Source organism: Pollachius pollachius (genome assembly GCF_949987615.1).
Source record: "Pollachius pollachius genome assembly, chromosome: 16".
Classification (NCBI taxonomy): domain Eukaryota; kingdom Metazoa; phylum Chordata; class Actinopteri; order Gadiformes; family Gadidae; genus Pollachius; species Pollachius pollachius.
In genome coordinates this window covers 3,088,082-3,110,686 of record NC_136949.1, presented here as the reverse complement: position 1 = coordinate 3,110,686, position 22,605 = coordinate 3,088,082, and the positions used below count along the sequence as shown (strand labels likewise).

The window sequence follows — 22,605 nt, the reverse complement described above, 5'->3', positions numbered from 1 at the left end:
CACACACGCACGCACACTTTTAGTGTTTTACGTTTCACGAGAAAACTAGAAAAACTTTTATTTTCAATATATAGTTTTTAAAAAAAAATCCATAACTATTAACTTCTCCACCTAACACATTGTTTGGCCTGATAATGAGCAGTTTTGGATTACCTCAGCCAGTCAGATTTATAGTCTATTTTCTACTGCGCCACTTTTATTAATAAATGTAAATGCCGCCATCTGCTGGCGTTGAAAAGAAATCACTGGATGTTAAAGTTCCTCTTCCGACCACGCGGCGGAGGCGCAGGAACCTCCTCTCTCGCCGTAAGTAAAGGCCGGAACTTTATTAGTCACCCGGTTAAGTAACATGTCAAACATGGGCGCACGGGTTTCGCGTATGTTTAGGAATTTTAATCTAGAAAACCGCGTTATCCGTGAGATATCCAAGGAGAAACCTCACGTCGCACCGAGACACAAGACCCCGGTCCCACCTCCAGTCAGCAGCTCAGACGGTGAGTCTGCACCGTCCCGTTAGGAGGCCCGGGGTCGTCTCCAGTACCGGGGATACTAAACCTTCTCTCCCAACCTTTCCCTCAGCAGCGGCTGGTGACTCGGAGGTCATCCACGGGAAGAATGAGCCGCTGGTGTCGCTCCTGAAGACCGTGTGGGTCCAGTCCGAGGACCCGCTGCCCGCAGAGGTCAGAGCCCGTCCTCATCTTACATCATCTGCGTCATGTTATAATGTTATGATACGGACCCTCACCGGGTTATGATATGGACCCTCACCGGGTTATGATACGGACCCTCACCGGGTTATGATATACCCTCACCGGGTTATGATACGGACCTTCACCGGGTTATGATAGACCTTCACCGGGTTATGATACGGAGGACCTTCACCGGGTTATGATACGGACCCTGCACCGGGTTATGATACGGAGGACCTTCACCGGGTTAAGAGGCGGTTACTCTCTGGATGTGTCTTACATACATGACATTAATGTGTCCTAGTATCACGAGCCTGTTGAGATATAAAGATATGATTAGGACTAGAGCATCAACAGGCGGTGATCCCATATTGAACCGCGAGACCTTTTTAAACAGACCGGTTGTGGTAGTGGAGTTAAATGGTTTGCTTGTGTTGTGTTTGCAAGACTTAAATGAGTTTCCCAGAGATCAAACGAGTCTTAATGAGTCGGCATTGACCTTGAGTTTCGATAAAACCTTGAGCTGGAAGGCCATGGTGGGAGACGGAGGGACCAATTTCTACTCAGACTCCATGCTCCATGACAGAATGTTTTTAACCAAGCAAGCCTAATTTGGCTCCGTTTTACTGAGACCAGTTGAGATGTCCCTTGGCCATTTCAAGCCACTAAAAGTGTATCCCTTAGTGACATCACAACCTCGTGTGGCATGGTCCCATTAACCCCGTGTAGGGTGGATAGATCAACACGTGTGCAACAGGCTCCCATTTGTGATGTCACAAATTGCAAAAACGAGGGACCTTTTTTTTTTTTTTAATGAAGCCCATTAATCCAGAACATTCTTCCACCTGGTTCTCCCCCCCCCCCCCCCCCCCCTGCAGCCAGTGCCCGGGCCCCCGGCCGTCTCGGAGGAGCGCCGCCCCCTGAAGTTCAGCCTGCCGGGGACGGGCCACGGCCTGGCGGACATCACGGACGTCCCCAAGGGTCGGCTGTCCCTGGTGGAGGCGCTGCGGGCGCTCAACAGCCACAAGACGCAGCCGGCCACCTGGACGGCGGAGCGGGTGGCTCTGGAGTATTGCCTGGCCCCGGCCGACACCCGCGCCCTGCTGCGGTTCTTCATCCCCTTCAACGTCAAGATCCTCCCGCCGCACCGGGACGGCCAGAAGCAGATCAAGGGCTCGTAGGGGCAGCGGGCCGAGTAGTTATTGATCCCAGTAAAGTTATTATTGATCCCAGTAAAGCGTCTGTGATGCTGCTTTAGAACGGACCGTACAGGTCCGCCCCCCCCCCCGTTTGAAGGCCCTGATGTTGGAGTGTCCTTGTAGCTTCGGCTCGATCATGATTGGGTCCTGGCTTCAGTCAGACTTGGTGTTTGTTTTGGGGGTTTTCGATTTTTATTTCAGTCAACCAAAAATGTTACCATAAAACAATGGCCACATAATTAATTTATATCAACAGTAGCGATATTACGTCATCACAGGGGGTTAGAGCTTCTACTGTAGAGCTGCTCTCGGTCATCAGAGGGGTTAGAGCTTCTACTGTAGAGCTGCTCTGTCATCTGAGGGGTTAGAGCTTCTACTGTAGAGCTGCTCTGTCATCTGAGGGGTTAGAGCTTCTACTGTAGAGCTGCTCTGTCATCTGAGGGGTTAGAGCTTCTACTGTAGAGCTGCTCTCAGGATGAAGATGGGCAGCGGGCTGTCTGAACTAGAACTTGGTTCTGGAGAACTTGGTTCTCTGAACTCGTGGAAAAGGTTTGTTTGTATTCTTTGGTCGTCTGGAAGCCGCTGATACGCACATGGTGTTTTAATAAACTTCTTGTTATACATTTTGTCATTTAATATCTGGCCCCATATTTCAATGAATCTATTCCTCCCTTAATTAAAAAGGTTTACTGAGTTTCTGATATAGAACGTGCTTTCTAAAGATTCCTAGATGAGTTATAATTCCTAACGGGATGGTTGTTGTGTAACGACCACCTGCCCTCCCTCTGCAGAGAGGGAAACTACAACTCAACTCAAACTACAACTCACTAGGAGTCTCTAAAACTACAACTCGCCTCTAAAAAGACAGGACAACTCACCTCTAAAACTACAACTCCACTCAAACTACAACTCAACAGGTGGCTCAAACTATAAGTGGACCCGAAGACGCTTAGAAATTCAAAATAGGTTATTTCTAACTCTGTTACACGTGCGTGTTCCAAACATCCACAAGTTCCATGGTACAAGATGTTAACATTAAGAACAATAACACTGAGCAAAGAGGGGGATGTGATTGGACCAGGCGGGACTTCCTCTGGGGGGGAGATGTGATTGGACCAGGCGGGACTTCCTCTGCCTATAAGAGACCTCCTCGTTGGAGACCGACGCCTTCTCTCGTCAATCTCTCGGTTTCCATTGGAGGAAACTCTCCAGGAGGCGGGACCTCGCCCTCCTCTGCGGCTCCGGACTGGTGCGTGTCGGTGTCGGTTAACCCCGGGGGGTCGTCACCGTGGAGGGAGGAAGGCTGAGGAGACACACGACATCACCATCCAGGAGAGCAAAGTGGCCCTCAGGATCCTGGTTATTCTCCATCAGACCATGTCGGGAAGCTCCCGGACTCCTGCGGAGACACAGCGACCGTGAATCACGGGTCGGATTCGTGGATCGTCCCGTTGTGTTGGAGGAGCATCACTGTGCATCCCGGGGGCTGATCTGCTCTGGAGAACAACAACACACGACGTCGAAGGAAGCGGAGGATAGTTGGCCGCACCAGAGATCTGAAGACGGTCCGGAGGAAGGAGATTAGCTCCTCTCGCTGCTCCGGTTCCAGCGGCTGCTCCGTCATGGGAGAATGAAGGAGGTAACGTGATCGATCGATATGATCAGTAAACATCTCCCGTCATCCCCATTGAAATGTTGTTTACCAAATTATGAAATGCAGCGACCGTAGTGTCTGCCCTGCTTAGTGTCCCCTAGCTCTAGGCGTGTGTGTGTGTGCGTGTTTCCATTTTGGTGGCTTAACACGTTTCGGAAAGCGGCTTGTGTTCACACACACAGTACAGACACACACACAGTACAGACACACACACACAAGTACACTTAGGTAAAAAACACGTACACAAACACACACACACACACACACACACACACACACAGGGTTCTAGAAGTGGTACACAACTTGGCCTACCAGATGTTTGCCGAGCTTTCTGGAGTTAAAGATAACTGCCATTGATACCAATGCTCCCACATGATGGCGAAGGCAGTACTGATACATGGAACAGGACCTGAAGTTCCTGTGGGGCGACCATAACACAGAAGAACAGATCTTGTTTGTAATTATGAGTATGAAAGAGTTAGAATATTCATATGTACTTGCTCCACATCTTTCTAAAACACGGTGACCTGATTGTGAGGGGGGGTTTATGTAATGGGACTAAATCAGACCACAGACTGGGAGTAGTGGTCGGCTGTGGAGGTATAGGGAGAACCTTCAGGCTCCTGGATTCAGGGGTCACATAGAAATAACTCCCTAGAGACGCAGCTGACTCAGGGGCCGCTGCCGCACATTGGAACACGAACCCGAAGCACCAGACCCCACTGGACCCCTCTAGACCCTTCTAGATCCCCCCCCAGAACCCTCTAGACCCCCCTACACCCCTCTAGACCCCCCAGACCCTTGTAGACCCCACCAGAACCCTGAGGTTAGGGACATCCTAACCTGAGGTTCCTTACCTGAGGTTCCTAAAATGAGGTTCCTTACCTGAGGTTCCTAAGCTGAGGTTCCTTACCTGAGGTTCCTAAGATGAGGTTCCTAACCTGAGGTTCCTTACCTGAGGTTCCTTACCGGTTCTGAGGTTGACTTTGCTTCTGTCTCCAGGAACGTTTACCGTGAGCCTGAGAGGTCTGTCAATTGTGCAAAGTATTTGATCTAGTAGGACGTTTGTAATAGCTGTGAAATCTATGCTGATAATCTTCAGCTCAGAACCATCTATTGCATTCAGCAGACGCTTTTATCCAGAGCCACTTACAATCAGTACATTTGTCAGAAGAAAGAGAGACAACAATATATTGCTGTCGGCACAGTCAGGATGTTCATAGAACCAAGTGGCAAGCACTTACCATCACTAGGTCAACCCATTCCCCGTATACAACAGAGATGGCTAGGATAAGATGCTACACAAGGAAGTACTATTAATAAGTACGACATACAATTAGTGCGTACAATAGGTGCCAGGACGTACAACCTACAGTAAGTAGGAGGGGTGGGATCCTAAATTGGGCCTGGTTCAGTTCTGTGACTTCACCATCACAGCCACAACATGACCATCGCCCGATGGTGCGGACGACTGCGATGAGCGCAAGGTTTAAGAAACGGCAGATCCATCCAACACCGGGTCAGGGTTAATGGGCCGGCGATAAAGAGGATCCGTGTTTACCCGGGAGTTGAACCAGCACACATGTTCTCAGAAAAGCGGGTTTGTTTTAACGTCCATTAGGAAGTCCCATGGCTAATGGGCCGCGGGCTAGTTGTCTGTAATTGGATGATTCGCCCGTGCGGCCCCACAGGAACGAGATAAAACGCATCATCATTAGAGTGCTCTGTTATTGTTATGATTAGAATATATTGTTTGTGATAAGAGGCTTATGAAAGCCCTGAAATGTGGGAACCATTATAGATGATCTCGACGAGGCTGCAGTTAGATGACTGGTGTTTAAACGACTGGTTCTCTGAGTGCCCTCTGACCTCTGGAGCGTCGGGCCAATCTGTGACGCGTACGATCTGTGGAGCGGGCGGCTGGGTAGTAGTGTTAGTAAACCAACTAGTTAACAGAATATCATTGTTTGTAAACCAACTAGTTAACAGAATATCATTGTTAGTAAACCAACTAGTTGACAGAATATCCTTGTTAGTAAACCAACTAGTTATCTTTTGTTATGACTGTTTTTCCATGCTAGGGCGGGAGCTACATGTGTAGCGTTGCGAAGCAGCGCAGTCGCTAGTGTTAAGTAAACACTCTGAAGGCTTTCCTTTGTGTCTGTATGTCTGTGTGTGTTCATCTCTGTATGTGTGTGTATATGTGTGTCTCTCTTTGTGTGTTTCTCTCTTTGTGTTTCTGTGTGTGTGTGTGTGTGTGTGAGTCTGTCTGTCTGTCTGTCTCTCTCTCTAACGTGTCCGTCGCCCCCTGCAGGCAGGCCGATGGCAGCAGTGAGGTTGGGGTCCGGGCGTGGCGGGCAGCATGCTTAGCGCCGCCCCCCCCTCCCAGAGGAGGAGGAGGAGCGGGGCGGGATGGTCCGCCCCGCGCTCAGCGCCCCCGCCGCGCCCCCCCGCGTCCAGACCGCCGTCCACGCCGCCCTCGTCGGACTGCTGAACCTGTCGGCCACGCCCCCCCCCGCCGGCATGGAGGGGAACGCCACGGAGAGCTCCTCCCCCCGGCCCCCGCCCACGCCCCCGCCCCCGGGCGTGGGCGTGGGGCTGCCCCTCCAGGTCTTCTTCTGCCTGGCCCTGGTGGTGGTGCTGCTGATGGCGTTGCTAGGCAACGTGGTGGTGTGCCTGATGGTGTACCGGCGGTCTGCCATGCGCTCGGCCATCAACATCCTGCTGGCCAGCCTGGCGCTGGCCGACGCGCTGCTGGCTGCGCTCAGCATGCCGCTGGCGCTGGTCACCGTGGTGACCACGCGCTGGGTGTTCGGCGACACCTTCTGCCGCGTGTCGGCCATGATGTTCTGGCTGCTGGTAGTGGAGGGCTCGGCCATCCTGCTCATCATCAGCGTGGACCGCTTCCTCATCATCGTGCAGAAGCAGGACCGGCTGAGTCCGCGGCGGGCCAAGGTGCTGGTGGGCGTGTCCTGGGCGCTGGCCTTCGCCCTGGCCTTCCCCCTGGCCGTGGGCCAGCCCTCGCTGCCGGTGCCGTCGCGGGCGCCGCAGTGCGTGTTCGGCTACAGCCCCGAGGCGGCGTACCGCGGCTACGTGGTGACGCTGACGCTGGCCTTCTTCTTCGTGCCCTTCGCCGTCATGCTGTACACCTTCCTGGGCATCCTGAGCACGCTGCGGCACAACGCCGTCCGCATCCACAGCCACACCGACAGCATCTGCCTCAGCCAGGCCAGCAAGCTAGGCCTCATGAGCCTGCAGCGCCCCTTCCAGATGCACATCGACATGGGCTTCAAGACGCGCGCCTTCACCACCATCCTCATCCTGTTCTCGGTGTTCACCGTGTGCTGGGCTCCCTTCGCGGCCTACAGCCTGCTGGCCACCTTCAGCAGCGCCTTCTACCACAAGGACGGCTTCTTCCAGACCAGCGCCTGGCTGCTCTGGCTGTGCTACCTCCGGCCCGCCCTCAACCCGCTCATCTACTACTGGCAGATCAAGAAGTTCCGTGACGCCTGCCTGGACCTCATGCCCAAGTACTTCAAGTTCCTCCCGCAGCTGCCGGGCCACACCAAGCGCCGCATACAGCCCAGCGCCGTGTACGTCTGTGGGGAGCACCGATCGGTGGTGTAGCGCCGCCAGGGGGGGGGGGCGCTGTCCCTCCACCTGGGGGGGCCGTCCCCTGATCTGGGGGCCCCCCCGGCGAACCCACTTCTTGGTGGGCCCCCAGGTCCCCACTTGGGGGCCCCGCCTGATATGCATATTATCAGGGTTGTGGAAGATTGCAGACATGTAAGCTGTTTGTGTATATATTTGAGGATACACTTTTGATAAGTGTGTGTGTGTGTGTGTGTGTGTGTGTGTGTGTGTGGGGGGGGGGGGGGGGGGGACTACCTAATGATTCGTAGCCACAAGTAAACCAATTTGAATCATTCTTGCAGTCACTGGGACGGTGATATGTCAGCCGTTGGGGTCCAGGGTCGGTGGGTTTCTGGAGGTGAATGATCTGCGCTTTAGAGGGCATCAGGGGCCGAAGAGGCTGGGAGCCACTGAGGAAGAGGAAGGCTTTCAGCTCCTCACCCATCTGCCAAATCTTGAAGCGGTGGTGCGTCGTTATCCATGGCTTGTATAATATCTGCTTACGTGCGTTTTAAACATGTTCTATAAGTGGCCACATTACAAGAATTATACCTGATTTAACTGTGGATTTCTGTCTATTGTGTTTTTTTTATATGTGCCTATTGATGATTAGCCTACTTGCCGGTCAGACTGCTGCTATATCTAGTGAACATGTGCAATTACAGTGTACTGTACTTCAGTTGAATGTAATAAAAACAGGCATTTCTTACCTTGTTAACACTGTCTTAAGATGTTCGGTTTTTTTTTTATCAACAAACAAATATCCTTCAGTATATTAAACGGAGGCAGCTGGTTGGACGGTTTATACCGTTTAACTAAATGTACTTTGTCTTTAATCATCGGCAATGTGTGGAACTCTTCGAGTCGACCCCACCTCTCCGTCTGGATTATTAGCGCGGCCAGGATAACGAACACACTGCTGTTTGTCGGAGAGCTAGCGCCCTGCTAATTAGCTGCTAATTAGCTCAGGTCTGATGCACGCGCCTGCTCTTTCCCGCCGGGGACTCTCACTTCCTGTCAGGTGCGTTCACTGGAACCAGCGGCAGCTCTGTTGATGCCAGCAGAAGAGCGCCCCATGGGTAACGTGTTAGCGACGTGCCCACCTCGATAACCGTCCAACGCCCCCGTGTCTCCCCCCACCGGAGCTCCGATGTCCCCCTTCCCCGGAGGAGTCAGTTCCCAGTCAGCGCAGGTGTCAGATGGCCCAGTGTCTGTCGTTAATTTAAACGGTGCGAGGCGTTTCAAAGCAAGCCGACCTCTTAACGTCAGTCCTTTAAAATACCATCAAAGAGGAGTTCACCTCCGGGAAGGTCGCGGTCCAGAGAGGACCAGAGACTCGGACCCACGCCGACATGGGACACGGACGTGCCCCAACACAGCGGAAGTTCACTGTGTTGTTTCCCTCCGCGTCCCCGACGACCTGCGAGGCCCACGGGGAGGCCTCGCTTCGGATGACCGCCCTCCACTCCTTGGGAGACCGTGAGTGGGACACACACGCACACTCCTTAATCAGCGCTCCGAGGGCCTCATTATGCAGCCCGCGGTGACTAATGAGTGAGGGGGGGCCGGGGGCCGGGCTTTTGAAGGCCGCTTTAATCATCGCGGAGGAGGTTGCCAAGCAACCGTAACTCTAAACGTCTCCCCGGAGGGCGCGCGGTGTCGTGGGCCGCCGTGATCCTGTGTTGAAGTGATGGTTGATATTTTCTTTGAGTTAATGGCGTCTAACAGGACCCTGGGGCCCGCTGTTTAAACTAGAACTAATTTCCGGCGCCTGAGTTCACACTCTAATGTCGTGACGAGTGAAGCGGTCACTCGTTTGGTTTGAACGATGAACGGACGCTTGAGGTGCGATACCAATACATGTTCATCTTTAACACGCAAAACCATAGCATATCAAACCCTGAGCATATCAAACCCGTCATATAGCCTGAACATACATCGGGAGCTGAGACGTTGAACTGAATTTATGACGTCAACAATGACGTCCCGCAACGGGAGGTGAAAGTTGTCTTTTTTTTAGTGCGCGTCTCACCAGTGGAGAGGAGATATTATCTGGCTTTCGTGTGGGAGACGCTTGTTTCCATGGCAATCCTCTCTCTCGTGGAGGCCTACTTCAGACCCCTCCTCTAGACGTCTGTCTGTCTGTCTGAAGATCTGGATCATGACGGACGTGTACTAGCCTACTATCATGTAGGCGTTATAAAACTTAAGCACCCCAAAGAATGAAATTTAGTCCAAGTGAGGCTGGGATTTAAAAAGGATTCAGACTCAACAAGCAAGGCGGAGTTGGCGCAGGTATAAATAGCCTCGTATGTAGGTTAGCGCCGATGTGGAGGAATAACTGAACAGAAAAAGCAATTGTTTATTATAAATAAAAGCGAGACGAGAAATGTTTGCACGGTTCTACAGTGACTCTCAGGAGCTCCACCACCCCCTCTAGTGTCCAAAACATGGATTACAAGGCACTACAGTACCACGAGTGTCCGTTAGAGGGCAACAGTCGACTCGCCTCATCGCCATGTGTTGTGACTTACATTTAGTATTATGTGCGATCTGTCTTTTACTTTTATTTCATAGTCCCTCATGTCCTTTTCAGTTCACAAATAGCTCAGGTTAATATGTATTAATATGATCATCAATTTATTATTTTTTAATTTACTTGTTTAGCAGAGATGAACTGCATGATTTGGTCAGAAAAAATGAACATCTTAAAGATGAAACCAAAAGCCACAAAGTAAGCTTGAACTTTCTCTGTGAAAGTGGGATTTTATTTATATTGAAGTACAGTTGAACCTCATTGAGGACTTTCATGTTCATGGAAACATTTTGAATACAATTTCCACTCAATTAAATCACCTTTTGGCCGCATTCTATCCAGAATGAAGCCGACCTCTGATCAGTACACCAAGACCTCCCAACGCCTCCTCGGCTCTCTGAGGGGTCTCAGTCCTCGACCACGGGGGCTTCGTCTTAGTCCTCGCCCACCGAGGTCTTCCTCGGGACCAGGACGAGGTTTTTGACCTGGGGCATCAGGGACAACAGCTCCCCGCGGATATCCTCCTCCTCCTTCTCCTCCTCCTCCTTTTCCTCTTCGTCCTCCTTCTCCTCCTTGTCCTCTTTCTTCACCTCCTTCTCTGCGGGCTTCTTCCTGCCCTGGTTCAGCTGTTTCACCACCAGACCCTGGTACTGGGAAAGGAGCTGGTGGCTCTCCTAAGAGCGAGAGACAGACAGAGAGTGAGAGAGGAGGGGGAGAAGGGAAGGGAGAGACAGGAAGGGAAGGAGGGAGGAGAGAGATGGAGGGAGAGGGAGACAGAAGAGCGAGGAGGAGAAGGGAAGGAGGGAGGGAGGGGGGATGTAGAGAGACAGAGAGGAGGTGGTGTGTAACGCAGTATTGTGGTCCCTTGATGCGTCTTTCACATTAATCGAGGTTTCCACTCACACAGAGCTATGAGCAAACAAACGTAGCGCTAGCACCTCCTCATGGTTCTTCTGGAAATATTGGTACCATTTTATTTACTATTAAGTGAACTATTCATCCCAACAAAAGGACCTCAGATTGTGACGACAGTGATTTCAGATACATTGAGGAGCAGGTAGGGGTCAGAAGGCAGTTTGGACAGCCTGGACTTCAACAAACTAGACAACAGTTTGAAGTAGAAGGGAAGTATCTTGGGGATGCTAGGGTTAGAGGCAGGCTGGTTGTTATGGGGATGCTAGGGTTAGAGACAGGCTGGTTGCCGTGGGGATGCTAGGGTTAAGAGGCAGGCTGGTTGCCGTGGGGATGCTAGGGTTAAGAGGCAGGCTGGTTGCCGTGGGGATGCTAGGGTTAGAGGAAGGCTGGTTGCCGTGGGGATGCTAGGGTTAGAGGAAGGCTGGTTACCGTGGGGATGCTAGGGTTAGAGGCAGGCTGGTTGCCGTGGGGATGCTAGGGTTAGAGGAAGGCTGGTTGCCGTGGGGATGCTAGGGTTAGAGGAAGGCTGGTTGCCGTGGGGATGCTAGGGTTAGATAGAGGCTGGTTGCCGTGGGGATGCTAGGGTTAGATAGAGGCTGGTTACCGTGGGGATGCTAGGGTTAGAAGCAGGCTGGTTGCCGTGGGGATGCTAGGGTTAGATAGAGGCTGGTTGCCGTGGGGATGCTACGGTTAGATAGAGGCTGGTTACCGTGGGGATGCTAGGGTTAGATAGAGGCTGGTTGCCGTGGGGATGCTAGGGTTAGATAGAGGTTGGTTGCCGTGGGGATGCTAGGGTTAGATAGAGGCTGGTTGCCGTGGGGATGCTAGGGTTAGATAGAGGCTGGTTACCATGGGGATGCTAGAGTTTAGAGGCAGGCTGGTTGCCGTGGGGATGCTAGAGTTTAGAGGCAGGCTGGTTGCCGTGGGGATGCTAGGGTTGAGAGGCAGGCTGGTTGCCGTGGGGATGCTAGGGTTAGAGGCAGGCTGGTTACCGTGGGGATGCGCCCGCTGAGGGTGCTGATGACCCCGGGCACGCAGCGGCCGGGCGCGTGCAGGATGCAGTGGGTGGCGCCCTGGAAGAGCAGCACGCTGGTCAGGTGGAGCACCAGCGCCGGGTCCTCGGTCTGCTTCAGCTGCTCCAGGAGAGCGTTACGGTGCACGAAGAGGGACTGTCTGGGGGGGGGGGGGGGGATAGAGTGTTTAGTATCCATGTTATTAACGAAAAAGAATGCATGTATATGTCTGATGGTCATTTGACAGTTGTTCTATCCAGTGCATGAAACTGGAAACATCTGAGATCTGATTCAATCATGTTGAGTCACAACAGTAAAAATTAACAGTAAAATAAAGTAAAGAGATCAGAAAAGGAGCACATTTTGCAGTATCAATAAGGTGTGAATATCAGAGCGTTGAGGTATTTCTGTGACTGAACTTCCTAAACAACAGATTGTGGCCCACCGTTTGAGATACGACGGATAAAGTCCATCTGCTCTCAGTAGGCCATGGTAATGGTTAGCTTTAGCCACAGTAGGTCATATTATGGTTCGCTTTAGCCACAGCATGGTTAGCATTAGCCACAGTAGGTCATAGTATGGTTCGCTTTAGCCACAGCATGGTTAGCATTAGCCACAGAAGGTCATAGTATGTTAGCTTTAGCCACAGTGTCGTTAGCATTAGCTTTGAGTTACCTCTCCCTCTTCTTGTCGCCTTTCTTCAGAAGGAGTCCACAGGCCTCAGCTGCAGTCTCAACGTTGTTCAGGAAGTCTTCGATGCTCTGCAACACAACAGTGTTCACACACTAAACTATACCAGGATGATTTCACTAAGCCCCACCTATCGGCAGACTAGCATTTATTCCCAGGATGCATTGCTTTCCCCCAAAAGACCTTAACCGCACCAAACCTAGTACCGAACCCAAACAGATCTAAACTCAATGAACGGAATCTCCAACCTGAAACCTAAACATGTGTATGGACCGGGCTTTGATTCCGGACGGTAGAATTGGAACAGAAAACGCCTATCTTTATGAATCTTGATAATTGCAGGTAAAAAGGCCATCCACAAGGGAGTGGTTGAAACCTGACCCCCCCCACTGACCTTCCCACTCAGGCTGTGGTGGAGCTTCATGAGGGGCGCTCTGGTCTCCTCCGGAAGCTTCCCCAGGATCTTGGCCCGGACCTGAGGGACACGGTGTGGTGTTAACGAGCTGTCGGCCATGTTGGCGTCGTTAAGGAGAGTTAGGAGGACGGCTTCACGGCCGCTCAGTGCGAGTGAGGGGAGTCAGATGGAGGAGAGAACCAACAGATCTCCCCCCGGAGGAACACAGCTGGCAGTCCAGGTTTAAGTGGTTTGGGAACTTTCTGAGAAAGGTCTTTAGCTGTCCAGGCTGCCACTTCCTTTCCTTAATGCTCTGGATTTCATAATTCATACCCGTCCCACTTCTCTTTGAACCTCTACGTTTATTTTCCAGTGTTGGTCTCCAATCTTAAAGGGTTTGAACAAAGCGACCCATCATTGTGACGCCATGATCTAAAGTCATGCCAGTGATAGCTGTGGTCCACTTGATAGGCTGGTGGGCCGACCTATCCCAACGCACAGCTCAGTGGACACGCCCACTTGTGATGTCACTAAAGCACAGGCGGCCCCCCACCTCGCCGCTCAGGCTGGGCTCCTCCCCCGACGTCATCTGGTCCATCGACATCATCAGGTCCGCCGCCAGGAAGTTCACCAGCGCGTTGGTGACGTCAGTGCACAGCGTCTTCAGCACGTGCCTGGTGGCGTGGACCTGGGTCTCCTCTGACACGCGCACACACGCACACGCACACACACACACACACACAGTAAGGTCACCGACACACCTGACCTTCAGTGAGGTCACTACACACCTGACCTACAGTGAGGTCACCAACACACCTGACCTACAGTGATGTCACCTGACCTACAGTGAGGTCACCTGACCTACAGTGAGGTCACCAACACACCTGACCTACAGTGATGTCACCTGACCTACAGTGAGGTCACCTGACCTACAGTGAGGTCACCAACACACCTGACCTACAGTGATGTCACCTGACCTACAGTGAGGTCACCTGACCTACTGTGAGGTCACCAACACACCTGACCTACAGTGATGTCACCTGACCTACAGTGATGTCACCTGACCTACAGTGAGGTCACCTGACCTACAGACGGCCCTGATGCACTGCAGAGTCCTCCATTAATGGGCTTGATTAATGAATAGTACTCAGCATTGTGTAGCATCTTATCCTGGCTCTTTCTGTTGTGTACGGGGAATGGGTTAACCTAGTGATGGTTAGTGCTTGGTTCTAGGAACATCCTTACTGTACCGACGGGAGGGGGGGTCCTACCTGGGGGGGGGGGGTGTGTCCTACCTGGGAGCAGCTTGGCGCCCTTCTCGAAGAGGCGGATGTTGTTGTAGAGGTTGGTCACCTCCTCCTGCAGCTCCTTCATGCTCTTCTTCTTGTTGGCCCCCGAGGGAGAGCTGCTGGAGGACAGGAACACCGAGCGCACCACCTCCTGGTACGCCTTGCTCAAGGGCCTGGGCGGACGGCGCAAGGGTCAGAGCAACTCCCGACGCCATAAGTGGGCGTGTCGCAGAGGGAAACTCCCCCCTCCCCCCCACCCCCCCGGGGAGAAGGCCAGGGAGTCGATCTACCAATCATACGTCTGGGCAGTGGACACTCCCCCTTGTGATGTCACAAGTGGCCTTGCAGTTGTGTAGTTCAGTTGTGTAGTTCAGTTGTGTAGTGCAGTTGTGTAGTGCAGTTGTGTAGTGCAGTGTTATAGGATGTCTATGGGATCCTTGCTTCCACAACACTGGTGGGGCGACTTTAAGGGTAGGAGTGCATTAAAAGTACATTAGCGATGTAGGCTAACCCCTCGCTACCTGGCTAACCCCTCGTTAACCCCTCGTTACCTCGCTACCTGGCTAACCCCTCGTTAACCCCTCGCTACCTCTCTAACCCCTCGTTAACCCCTCGCTACCTGGCTAACCCCTCGTTAACCCCTCGTTACCGCGCTAACCCCTCGTTACCTGGCTAACCCCTCGTTACCTTGTTAACCCCTCGTTAACCCCTTGAACCTTGCTAACCCCTCGTTAAGCCCTCGTTACCTGGCTAACCCCTCGTTACCTCGTTAACCCCTCGATACCTCGCTAACCCCTCGTTAACCCCTTGAACCTTGCTAACCCCTCGTTAAGCCCTCGTTACCTGGCTAACCCCTCGTTACCTCGTTAACCCCTCGATACCTCGCTAACCCCTCGTTAACCCCTTGAACCTTGCTAACCCCTCGTTAAGCCCTCGTTACCTGGCTAACCCCTCGTTACCTCGTTAACCCCTCGATACCTCGCTAACCCCTCGTTAACCCCTTGAACCTTGCTAACCCCTCGTTAAGCCCTCGTTACCTGGCTAACCCCTCGTTACCTCGTTAACCCCTCGATACCTCGCTAACCCCTCGTTAACCCCTTGAACCTTGCTAACCCCTCGTTAAGCCCTCGTTACCTCGCTAACCCCTTGTTACCTTGCTAACCCCTCGTTACCTGTGCCGTGTTCCAATATCCATACTATCCGTACTTACTAGCCTTAGTTTGAGTACGTAGGGCGTTCCGATTCAGATCGGGCAGAACGCTACGTAGCGGAAGAGGGCGGAGCCAGGCTGAGCCAAAGTCAGCGCATTTTCCACATAGCCTGCATTAATAATCATTTTGTGGTTTTTATAGCTTTTATAGCTGCTAGGCGTAAAGAGTTCGCCGTTCAAAGCGGGATGTTTATTGCGGGGGAGGAGCCGCGACGGCAGTCGTGATCGTAATTTCCGGTTAGTGCCCCACGGAGTAATCGATTTGGAACAGCACTGACATCTGAAAATAAGCGCACTTAGTGAGTGCGGATAGTGTACTACGTTTAAGTGTACTCATGGAAGTATGGATATTGGAACATGTCACTGGCTTATCCCCCGTTACCTGGCTAACCCCTCGTTACCTGGCTAACCCCTCGTTACCACGGTAACCCGCCCCCTTACCTGGCTAAATGCTCCGCCAGCTCCAACAGAGATTCCTCGGGGAAGTCTCCGGCCGCCGCCTCCAACACTACCGCCACCTCGGACGCCGTCATGAAGGGGACCTCCGCCGGCCGGCCGCGCCCTGGGGGCGGGGGGGGTTAGCCAGGCTAGCTCAGGGCTAATGTAAGAGCTAATGCAGCGGCATAGCATTACCAGGAGGTATGATGACTCACCCCTCCCACCGGGGATTAACGGTGATGATTAGCCCCTCCCACCGGGGATTAACGTCATGATTAGCCCCTCCCACCGGGGGATTAACGGTGATGATTAGCCCCTCCCACCGGGGATTAACGGTGATGATTAGCCCCTCCCACCGGAGATTAACGGTGATGATTAGCCCCTCCCACCGGGGATTAACAGTGATGATTAGCCCCTCCCACCGGGGGATTAACGGTGATGATTAGCCCCTCCCACCGGGGGATTAACGGTGATGATTAGCCCCTCCCACCGGGGGATTAACGGTGATGACTAGCCCCTCCCACCGGGGTCCGGACTCACCTGTCTGGGAGGGGGGGACTCACCTGTCTGGGAAGGGGGGTCCGGTCTCACCTGTCTGGGAGGGGGGGACTCACCTGTCTGGGAGGGGGGGACTCACCTGTCTGGGAAGGGGGGTCCGGTCTCACCTGTCTGGGAAGGGGGGTCCGGTCTCACCTGTCTGGGAGGGGGGTCCGGTCTCCTCGTCGCTGTCCTCGTCCCTCCTTCCCTTCTTCTTGGTTTTGCGGATCTTGAACTCGCGGGCGTTGCCCCCACCGCCCCCCTTCACGCTGCCGCTGCCCTCTAGAAACAGAAACACAACCCCCCCCCATCACAGATCAGCAGCAGCAGACCGGAGACCCGCCTCTACCCCACCTCCTCCCCCATTGGTTCAGGGAATCAACACTCATTGGTTGAGGAGGCTGTGGGGGAGGGGACATGGCTTGGTTGTGGCTCTCTTCCTCTCTCGCTCTTTACAACTAAAATTAAATCACAAGTTCTAAATCGTAAACGTTATGAGATTAATCCTCTCCTCCTCCTCCTCCTCCTCCTCCTCACCCGTCGTCTTCTTCCTGCGCTCCGCCTCCCTCTTCTCCTTCTTGGAGGGAGCGGAGCTGTCCGTCAGGGAGGAGGTCTGCTTCACCTCCTCCTCGGTGAGCAGGAACACAGGGTTGTTCTTCACCTCCTGGGAGGAGGAGACAGAAGGAGAACCGCTGAGTGACGGCGTCCTCCTGAGGCCACGGGGTTAATGAGTCCCCAGCATGTGGCTGACAGTCAGGCCGTCTGCTCGGACGTGGACCTTCTCCTGCTGCGCTGGTTTTGGTCGTTTTCGCTGTGTGGTACTCGCATATTATCAGTCATTTAGAAAGAAGGACTTTTCCAAATCCAAGTCACTGGTGATAAGGGGGCCTTCATAGAGTGCTAAGGTCAGGGGTACCTTGTGGGCCTTCATCTGCATGGTGTACTAGGGTCAGGGGTCAGGGGTCGGGGTACCTTGTGGGCCTTCATCTGTGTGGTGTACTAGGGTCAGGGGTCAGGGGTCGGGGTACCTTGTGGGCCTTCATCTGCATTTCGTGCTAGGGTCAGGGGTAAGGGGTACCTTGTGGGTCTTCATCTGGGTGGTGTACTAGGGTCAGGGGTCGGAGGTCAGGGGTACCTTGTGGGCCTTCATCTGCATGGCGTCGTCGAACAGCGCCAGGCAGCCGCTGATGAACTTCTCGCTGACCACCACGCTGTCCCCCAGGACGCGGGCCGAGGTGGTGACCCCGGCGTTCCTCAGGGCCTGGCTCACCAGCATGCCCACGTCCTCCTGGGACAGAGAGCTGGGCAGCATGGGCTGGGGGGGGGAAGACACATGGGTTGGGTTAGGTGATGGTGGTGTGTGTGTGTGTGCGTGCGTGTGTTTAACAACAAAGGTAAGACATCAACTTTGGCTGCAACTATAAAAAGTGGAGGCTTGTTTTTTTGCCTCTAGTTCGGCGGCTCTTAGCTACAGAGAGATAGGACTTGGGCTGTTGGAATCACTGGAGTCTCAGCTTTCAATCATGACAATTTAGATATCGCGCCAAATGACGCAATATATATATTGATCTTGTTGCTGCATGCTTCTTATTTGTCTGTCGTTAAGCAAACAGTAGTTGTGATAGAAATTTAAAGTTGAGGGTCTAATCTTTCTAGTGGTGTGTCCCATGACCACTTTGTCACGTGTTTAAAGGCCTTACGAGGTCTTTGAGTCTTTTGTAGCGGGCCCTTTGGGGATCAGAGGTTAACAGACTGCGGAGAGAGCCGGCTCCTCTGTGCTGCGCTCCAGAGACAGATAGAGGTGTGAGGTGCAGGTACCTGGAGGTCCACCCAGGTGGAGGAGCTCACGGCCTCCTCCACTGAGGCCTCCAGCTGGTCCACCAGCCCCGGGCCCACGGCTGCCGCCCGCAGGAACAGCAGCCGGCCGGAGCGGAACCGCTTCTTGATGAAGGCGGCCGGCTCCGGGATGCCCAGTCGCACCAGGGCGTCGAACTCTAGTGGTTAGACAGTACAGAGACAGGTAGGGGTTAGACAGTACAGAGACAGCTAGGGGTTAGACAATACAGAGACAGGTAGGAGTTAGACAGTAGAGACAGCTAGGGGTTAGACAGTACAGAGACGGGTCATTAAGGAGCAGGTAGGGGTTAGACAGTACAGACAGGTCATTAAGGAGCAGGTAGGGGTTAGACAGTACAGACAGGTCATTAAGGAGCAGGTAGGGGTTAGACAGTACAGAGACAGGTAGGGGTTAGACAGTACAGAGACAGCTAGGGGTTAGACAGTAGAGAGACAGCTAGGGGTTAGACAGTACAGAGACAGGTCATTAAGGAGCAGGTAGGGGTTAGACAGTACAGAGACAGGTCATTAAGGAGCAGGTAGGGGTTAGACAGTACAGAGACGGGTCATTAAGGAGCAGGTAGGGGTTAGACAGTACAGACAGGTCATTAAGGAGCAGGTAGGGGTTAGACAGTACAGAGACAGCTAGGGGTTAGACAGTAAAGAGACAGGTAGGGGTTAGACAGTACAGAGACAGGTAGGGGTTAGACAGTACAGAGAAAGATCATTACAGAGCAGCTAGGGGTTAGACAGTAGAGAGACAGCTAGGGGTTAGACAGTACAGAGACAGGTCATTAAGGAGCAGGTAGCGGTTAGACAGTACAGAGACAGGTCATTAAGGAGCAGGTAGGGGTGTGACGGGGGGAGGGCAGTGGGTGAGACGGGGGTGAGGGGGTACCTAGGTAACCGTTCTGCTGCAGGAAGGAGTCCACCCAGGTGTTCTGGGTGCGGGAGTAGATATCGGGGATGTAGACGGCCTTGTCCTGCCGGCCTCCCACCACCGCCCCCTTCAGACGCCCCGAGTTGACCAGCTCCTCCAGCACGGCTGCAACACACCCCCCCCACACACACACACACACGTTAGAACCCGGGCTGGTCGGGGGGGGCACGTTGACGGCCTCCGTTTCACCACCAGGTGTGGCGCCCAGCAGTGGTGACAAGCAGCCTCTTGTGACCTCATACGTGGGCGTGTCCCCCTAGATGTGTGACAGTAGATCAGCCTGTACGGACAGGTAGGCGCTCTAGGAAAGGAGGGCCAGCAGCACCCGCTGGGAGACCGCTCTCTGAATAGAAGAGCAGAACTGACCGGACAGAATCACACAGTGCCAATGTCACCGTGTACAAGTTAGACTTCAAGAATCCTTTCATTTCTATCTTTCCTTGAAGCACTTCTGTATGGATGTATGTTTGTTTTGAGTGCTTTGTTATGGAGCATTGGGTGGTGTGACCCTGTGGTGACCCGCGAGGTCCCTTCCTGCCATGCTGGAGAGATGAGTGCATGTGAGACAGACGTCTTGTTGATGTGCTCATACTGCGTTTCGCATCGATTAAAGACCCACTCTGTTGGCAATACAACAGTTGTCTCCTGACTCATCATTCGAAAAAAACATAACACAGAATTAGCAGAGTGGGGAATAGAACGGCTACACCACCGACCCGGACCCAGGGAGGAACACATCCATGGTGGGTAATGATCCTGTAGATACAGGCCATAGTGTGTCAGCGTTGCGGTGTGTCAGTCTAGCAGTGTAGCGCGGGGGCTTACAGTAGAGCAGGTGCTCCTGGAATCCGAAGGCTCCGATGGCGCTGCTGACTGGGGTGGGTCTGGGGGAGAGAGGACCGTTAAACACTGCATCACGCGTTCAAACCTCCTTTACCTTCCCTTTGAGTCACAGAGTCCTTTAGCAGAGGACTGAAGCCACTTTGATTACCATTTAGTTTTTAGATTCATGGTGTTACGGTGCTAAAGGGGTGAGGGCGACACCGTAACCACTACCATCACTTCCTCCTGGTATCTGAACCTAACCCAAACACCACCACTGCTTGTACTAATGCTGCCTCTCACCCTGCCTCAGTACCTGGCGACAGCGTTACTCAAACTACTACTGCTGCCTCTCACCCTGCCTCAGTACCTGGCGACAGCGTTACTCAAACTACTACTGCTGCCTCTCACCATGTCTCAGTACCTGGCGACAGCGTTACTCATACTGCTACTGCTGCTCCTCCCCTACCTGGTTACGGCGCTGAACAGCCCTCTGATGCGTGCCTTGTGGCGTGCTACGAAGGCGGGGGTGTAGATGATCCCTCGGTTGTACTGGTCAAACTGGCCCTGGACCAGCGTCCCCATACGCCGGGACAGCTCCTGGACGCGGGGAGCGAGAGACAAACCTTTATGAGTGAGGCTAGTCCCGACGTCAGCCGCCACTGGAGAGCGAGTGTTCACAGACGCCCAGCAGCGGACTCACCTCTGTCAGGAAGTCCCCCGGCAGGTCGTAGGTCTTGCAGAGCTCCGAGATGGTGATGAGGCCGGCCTCCTGCAGCTTGTCGTTCACCTCCTCGGCCAGGCGCTCCAAGTACTTCCTGCAGGAGCACAGGCGGTCAGCCCCTCCTCAGAAGACATTGTTTAAATCACAATTGAATAGAATTCAAAAGCTCTTCAGTTTCTTGCAGGGCGAACTGAAGAATAACCGAGTGCCCCCTCGCGCTGGTAAAAGTCACGCAAGAAAGAGTAGTACGTTTGGAAAGCAAACTTGCGGAATTAAAACTTCTTAATCACAGAAGTGAGATTTCCATGTATAATATACCACTATTTGTTTTCTAAATATGCACGTCGTCTTAGATTGATAACAAATGTTTTCAAACCTGCGTAAAGAAAATGAAAAGCATGGGAAGACAGCAACCAGGGGTCTGCTTAGCTCAGGAGGTAGAGCAGGTTGGCTGGTAACCCGAAAGTTGCTAGTTCGATCCCCAGCCCAAGTGCCGAGGCGTCATTGAGCAAGGCGCCTCACCCTGACTGCTGCTGACCAGCCTGCTGTCGCCTAGCATGGCCGACTCCGCCGTGTGTGTACTAAACGTTGTAAGTCTCTTTGAATAACGCCGTCTGCTAAACGCCCTGAACGTAAACCTAGAAGTTCTCCTCACACATCGATGAGCTGTCCCAGGACCAGCTGCACTCCCCTCTCCGTCCTGGTGATCTCATTGGCTCTGGCCTCAACGTGGTTCAGATCAACGTTGATGATCTGAAACCGTCAGACATCAGACCATGCATGAGAGTGGAGAAGTATGAATGAAGAGGGGCCGGATCAAACCGGTCGCGATTCAGTAGTAGCGCTACGAACACCCACCTGCTGGAGGTCCACCATGTTGATCCTCCCTGGGGAGAGAAACCAGCATTCGGGGGTCATCACTGAGTTGTCATACTACAATACTCATCTGTTATGGTGTGTTGTACTTGCTAGACTACAGTACTCAGCTCTGTTTTGCTGCAGTACTCAGCTAGCATTAGGGGGTTTGTGACCGGGGGTCAGACGGACCTCCGTGGATGTAGAGCTCATCGCGGACCTCCTGGCTGATCTGGGCCGGGGTGATGTACTCCTTCCCGTCCAGCGTGTGGACCACGTCCAGACGCTTCTCCTGCACCAGCTTAGTGATGATCTCGATGCAGTTCCTCTCCGACAACCTGCAGGAAACCATAGACCAGATGTGACTCCGCCGGCTCACAGCTGGCAGAGCTGTCAGGCTTCATCATAACTAAGGTTAAGGGTTAGGGTTAGGGGATCCGTTACCTCTGCACCGTCTGAGCGAACTGCGCCGTTTGCAGATCGGCGGCCAGACGGCGGATCTCGTCCCAGGCGTCGTCCATGTTGACAACAAGGTCCACAGTGGGCTCCGACAAGTGGGGCAACGGACCAGTAACGGACCAGTGGCTCAACGGTCCAGTAACGGACCAGTGGCTCAACGGACCAGTGCGTTATTGGACCAGTACCAGGGCAGTGCCTGTCTGACGGTTCAGTCTGACAGCCAGTATGTAGCGGGTCGCCAGCTAACGGGCTAAGCTAATCACACGTCAACACTAGGAGGTGGACTACGGGTCCCCTCGAAGTCCAATCGTCACCGTTAAAATATGCGCGAAACAAAAAAGAAACGTAACAATTTACTACAAAAAATTGTAGTAATCTGATTTTATTATGATGTCAGCTTTATTTGTGGATGTAAACCGTTGTATCGCCTATGTGTCATTTGTTGTAGTATATAATGTAGACAGCTAGTGTGTAGTTCGTGTTTGAAACCCCTGGAGGGCAGTAGAGTACAGGCGATCAGTCCCATTATGGAGTAGTCAGTCGCAGTACTATTAAAGCACAGCCTGTCAGTACCAGTAGGGAGCAGTACTGTTGTAATGCCTTCTAACACACAAGGAAAGACTTGAGACGTGAAATTATCGTCTCAGCTGGACAGGAAACGACCTCGTGAGCGGATGAAACCAGTGTGCCCTGGCTGCTGGGTGAATCCCAGTAGATGATGGAGCTATGCATCAGTCATGTCAGTCATGACTGTCTGCGACAGTGATGCATT

General features: G+C 53.1%; 3 protein-coding genes across 4 annotated transcripts; 2 read left to right on the top strand and 1 right to left on the bottom strand.

The window, feature by feature from the left end:
- Positions 1 to 344: 344 nt before the first annotated feature.
- On the top strand, positions 345 to 2,475 carry ndufaf4 (NADH:ubiquinone oxidoreductase complex assembly factor 4). Of its 2 annotated transcripts, none has more exons than XM_079753607.1 (3): positions 345 to 494; positions 583 to 680; positions 1,568 to 2,475. In XM_079753607.1, the coding sequence occupies exons 1-3, from the start codon at positions 350 to 352 to the stop codon at positions 1,868 to 1,870; spliced, it is 546 nt and encodes a 181-aa protein (XP_079609733.1). In that variant the 5' UTR covers positions 345 to 349; the 3' UTR covers positions 1,871 to 2,475. The 2 variants fall into 2 exon arrangements, with proteins under 2 accessions (XP_079609733.1, XP_079609732.1); XM_079753606.1 differs by having other exon boundaries at positions 580 to 680.
- Positions 2,476 to 3,196: 721 nt separating this feature from the next.
- On the top strand, positions 3,197 to 7,389 carry gpr63 (G protein-coupled receptor 63). The gene is made up of 2 exons (XM_079754051.1): positions 3,197 to 3,527; positions 5,857 to 7,389. The coding sequence occupies exon 2, from the start codon at positions 5,955 to 5,957 to the stop codon at positions 7,167 to 7,169; it is 1,215 nt and encodes a 404-aa protein (XP_079610177.1). The 5' UTR covers positions 3,197 to 3,527; positions 5,857 to 5,954; the 3' UTR covers positions 7,170 to 7,389.
- A 2,545-nt stretch (positions 7,390 to 9,934) lies between these two features.
- ufl1 (UFM1-specific ligase 1) lies at positions 9,935 to 22,098 on the bottom strand. Its single transcript, XM_079753998.1, has 19 exons — positions 21,819 to 22,098; positions 21,567 to 21,712; positions 21,378 to 21,406; positions 21,175 to 21,272; positions 20,499 to 20,613; positions 20,265 to 20,395; positions 19,799 to 19,857; positions 18,932 to 19,078; positions 18,016 to 18,191; positions 17,333 to 17,512; positions 16,735 to 16,861; positions 16,354 to 16,479; positions 15,664 to 15,784; positions 14,019 to 14,185; positions 13,277 to 13,422; positions 12,724 to 12,804; positions 12,315 to 12,400; positions 11,619 to 11,799; positions 9,935 to 10,385 (listed from the first exon to the last, which is right to left on the bottom strand). The coding sequence occupies exons 1-19, from the start codon at positions 21,893 to 21,895 to the stop codon at positions 10,146 to 10,148; spliced, it is 2,433 nt and encodes an 810-aa protein (XP_079610124.1). The 5' UTR covers positions 21,896 to 22,098; the 3' UTR covers positions 9,935 to 10,145.
- Positions 22,099 to 22,605: the final 507 nt, after the last annotated feature.

Bases quoted from the DNA above. Each gene is read 5' to 3' on its own strand.
- ndufaf4 (XM_079753606.1), top strand. From the start codon at position 350: ATGTCAAACATGGGCGCACGGGTTTCGCGTATGTTTAGGAATTTTAAT. The intron at 495-579 runs GTGAGTCTGCAC...CCTTTCCCTCAG, and splicing joins TCCAGTCAGCAGCTCAGACG to CAGCGGCTGGTGACTCGGAG. The intron at 681-1,567 runs GTCAGAGCCCGT...CCCCCCCTGCAG, and splicing joins AGGACCCGCTGCCCGCAGAG to CCAGTGCCCGGGCCCCCGGC.
- gpr63 (XM_079754051.1), top strand. From the start codon at position 5,955: ATGGTCCGCCCCGCGCTCAGCGCCCCCGCCGCGCCCCCCCGCGTCCAG.
- ufl1 (XM_079753998.1), bottom strand. From the start codon at position 21,895: ATGGACGACGCCTGGGACGAGATCCGCCGTCTGGCCGCCGATCTGCAA. The intron at 13,423-14,018 runs GTAGGACACACC...TGCGCGTGTCAG, and splicing joins GGGCGCCAAGCTGCTCCCAG to AGGAGACCCAGGTCCACGCC. The intron at 10,386-11,618 runs GTAACCAGCCTG...TCTCGCTCTTAG, and splicing joins TCAGCGGGCGCATCCCCACG to GAGAGCCACCAGCTCCTTTC.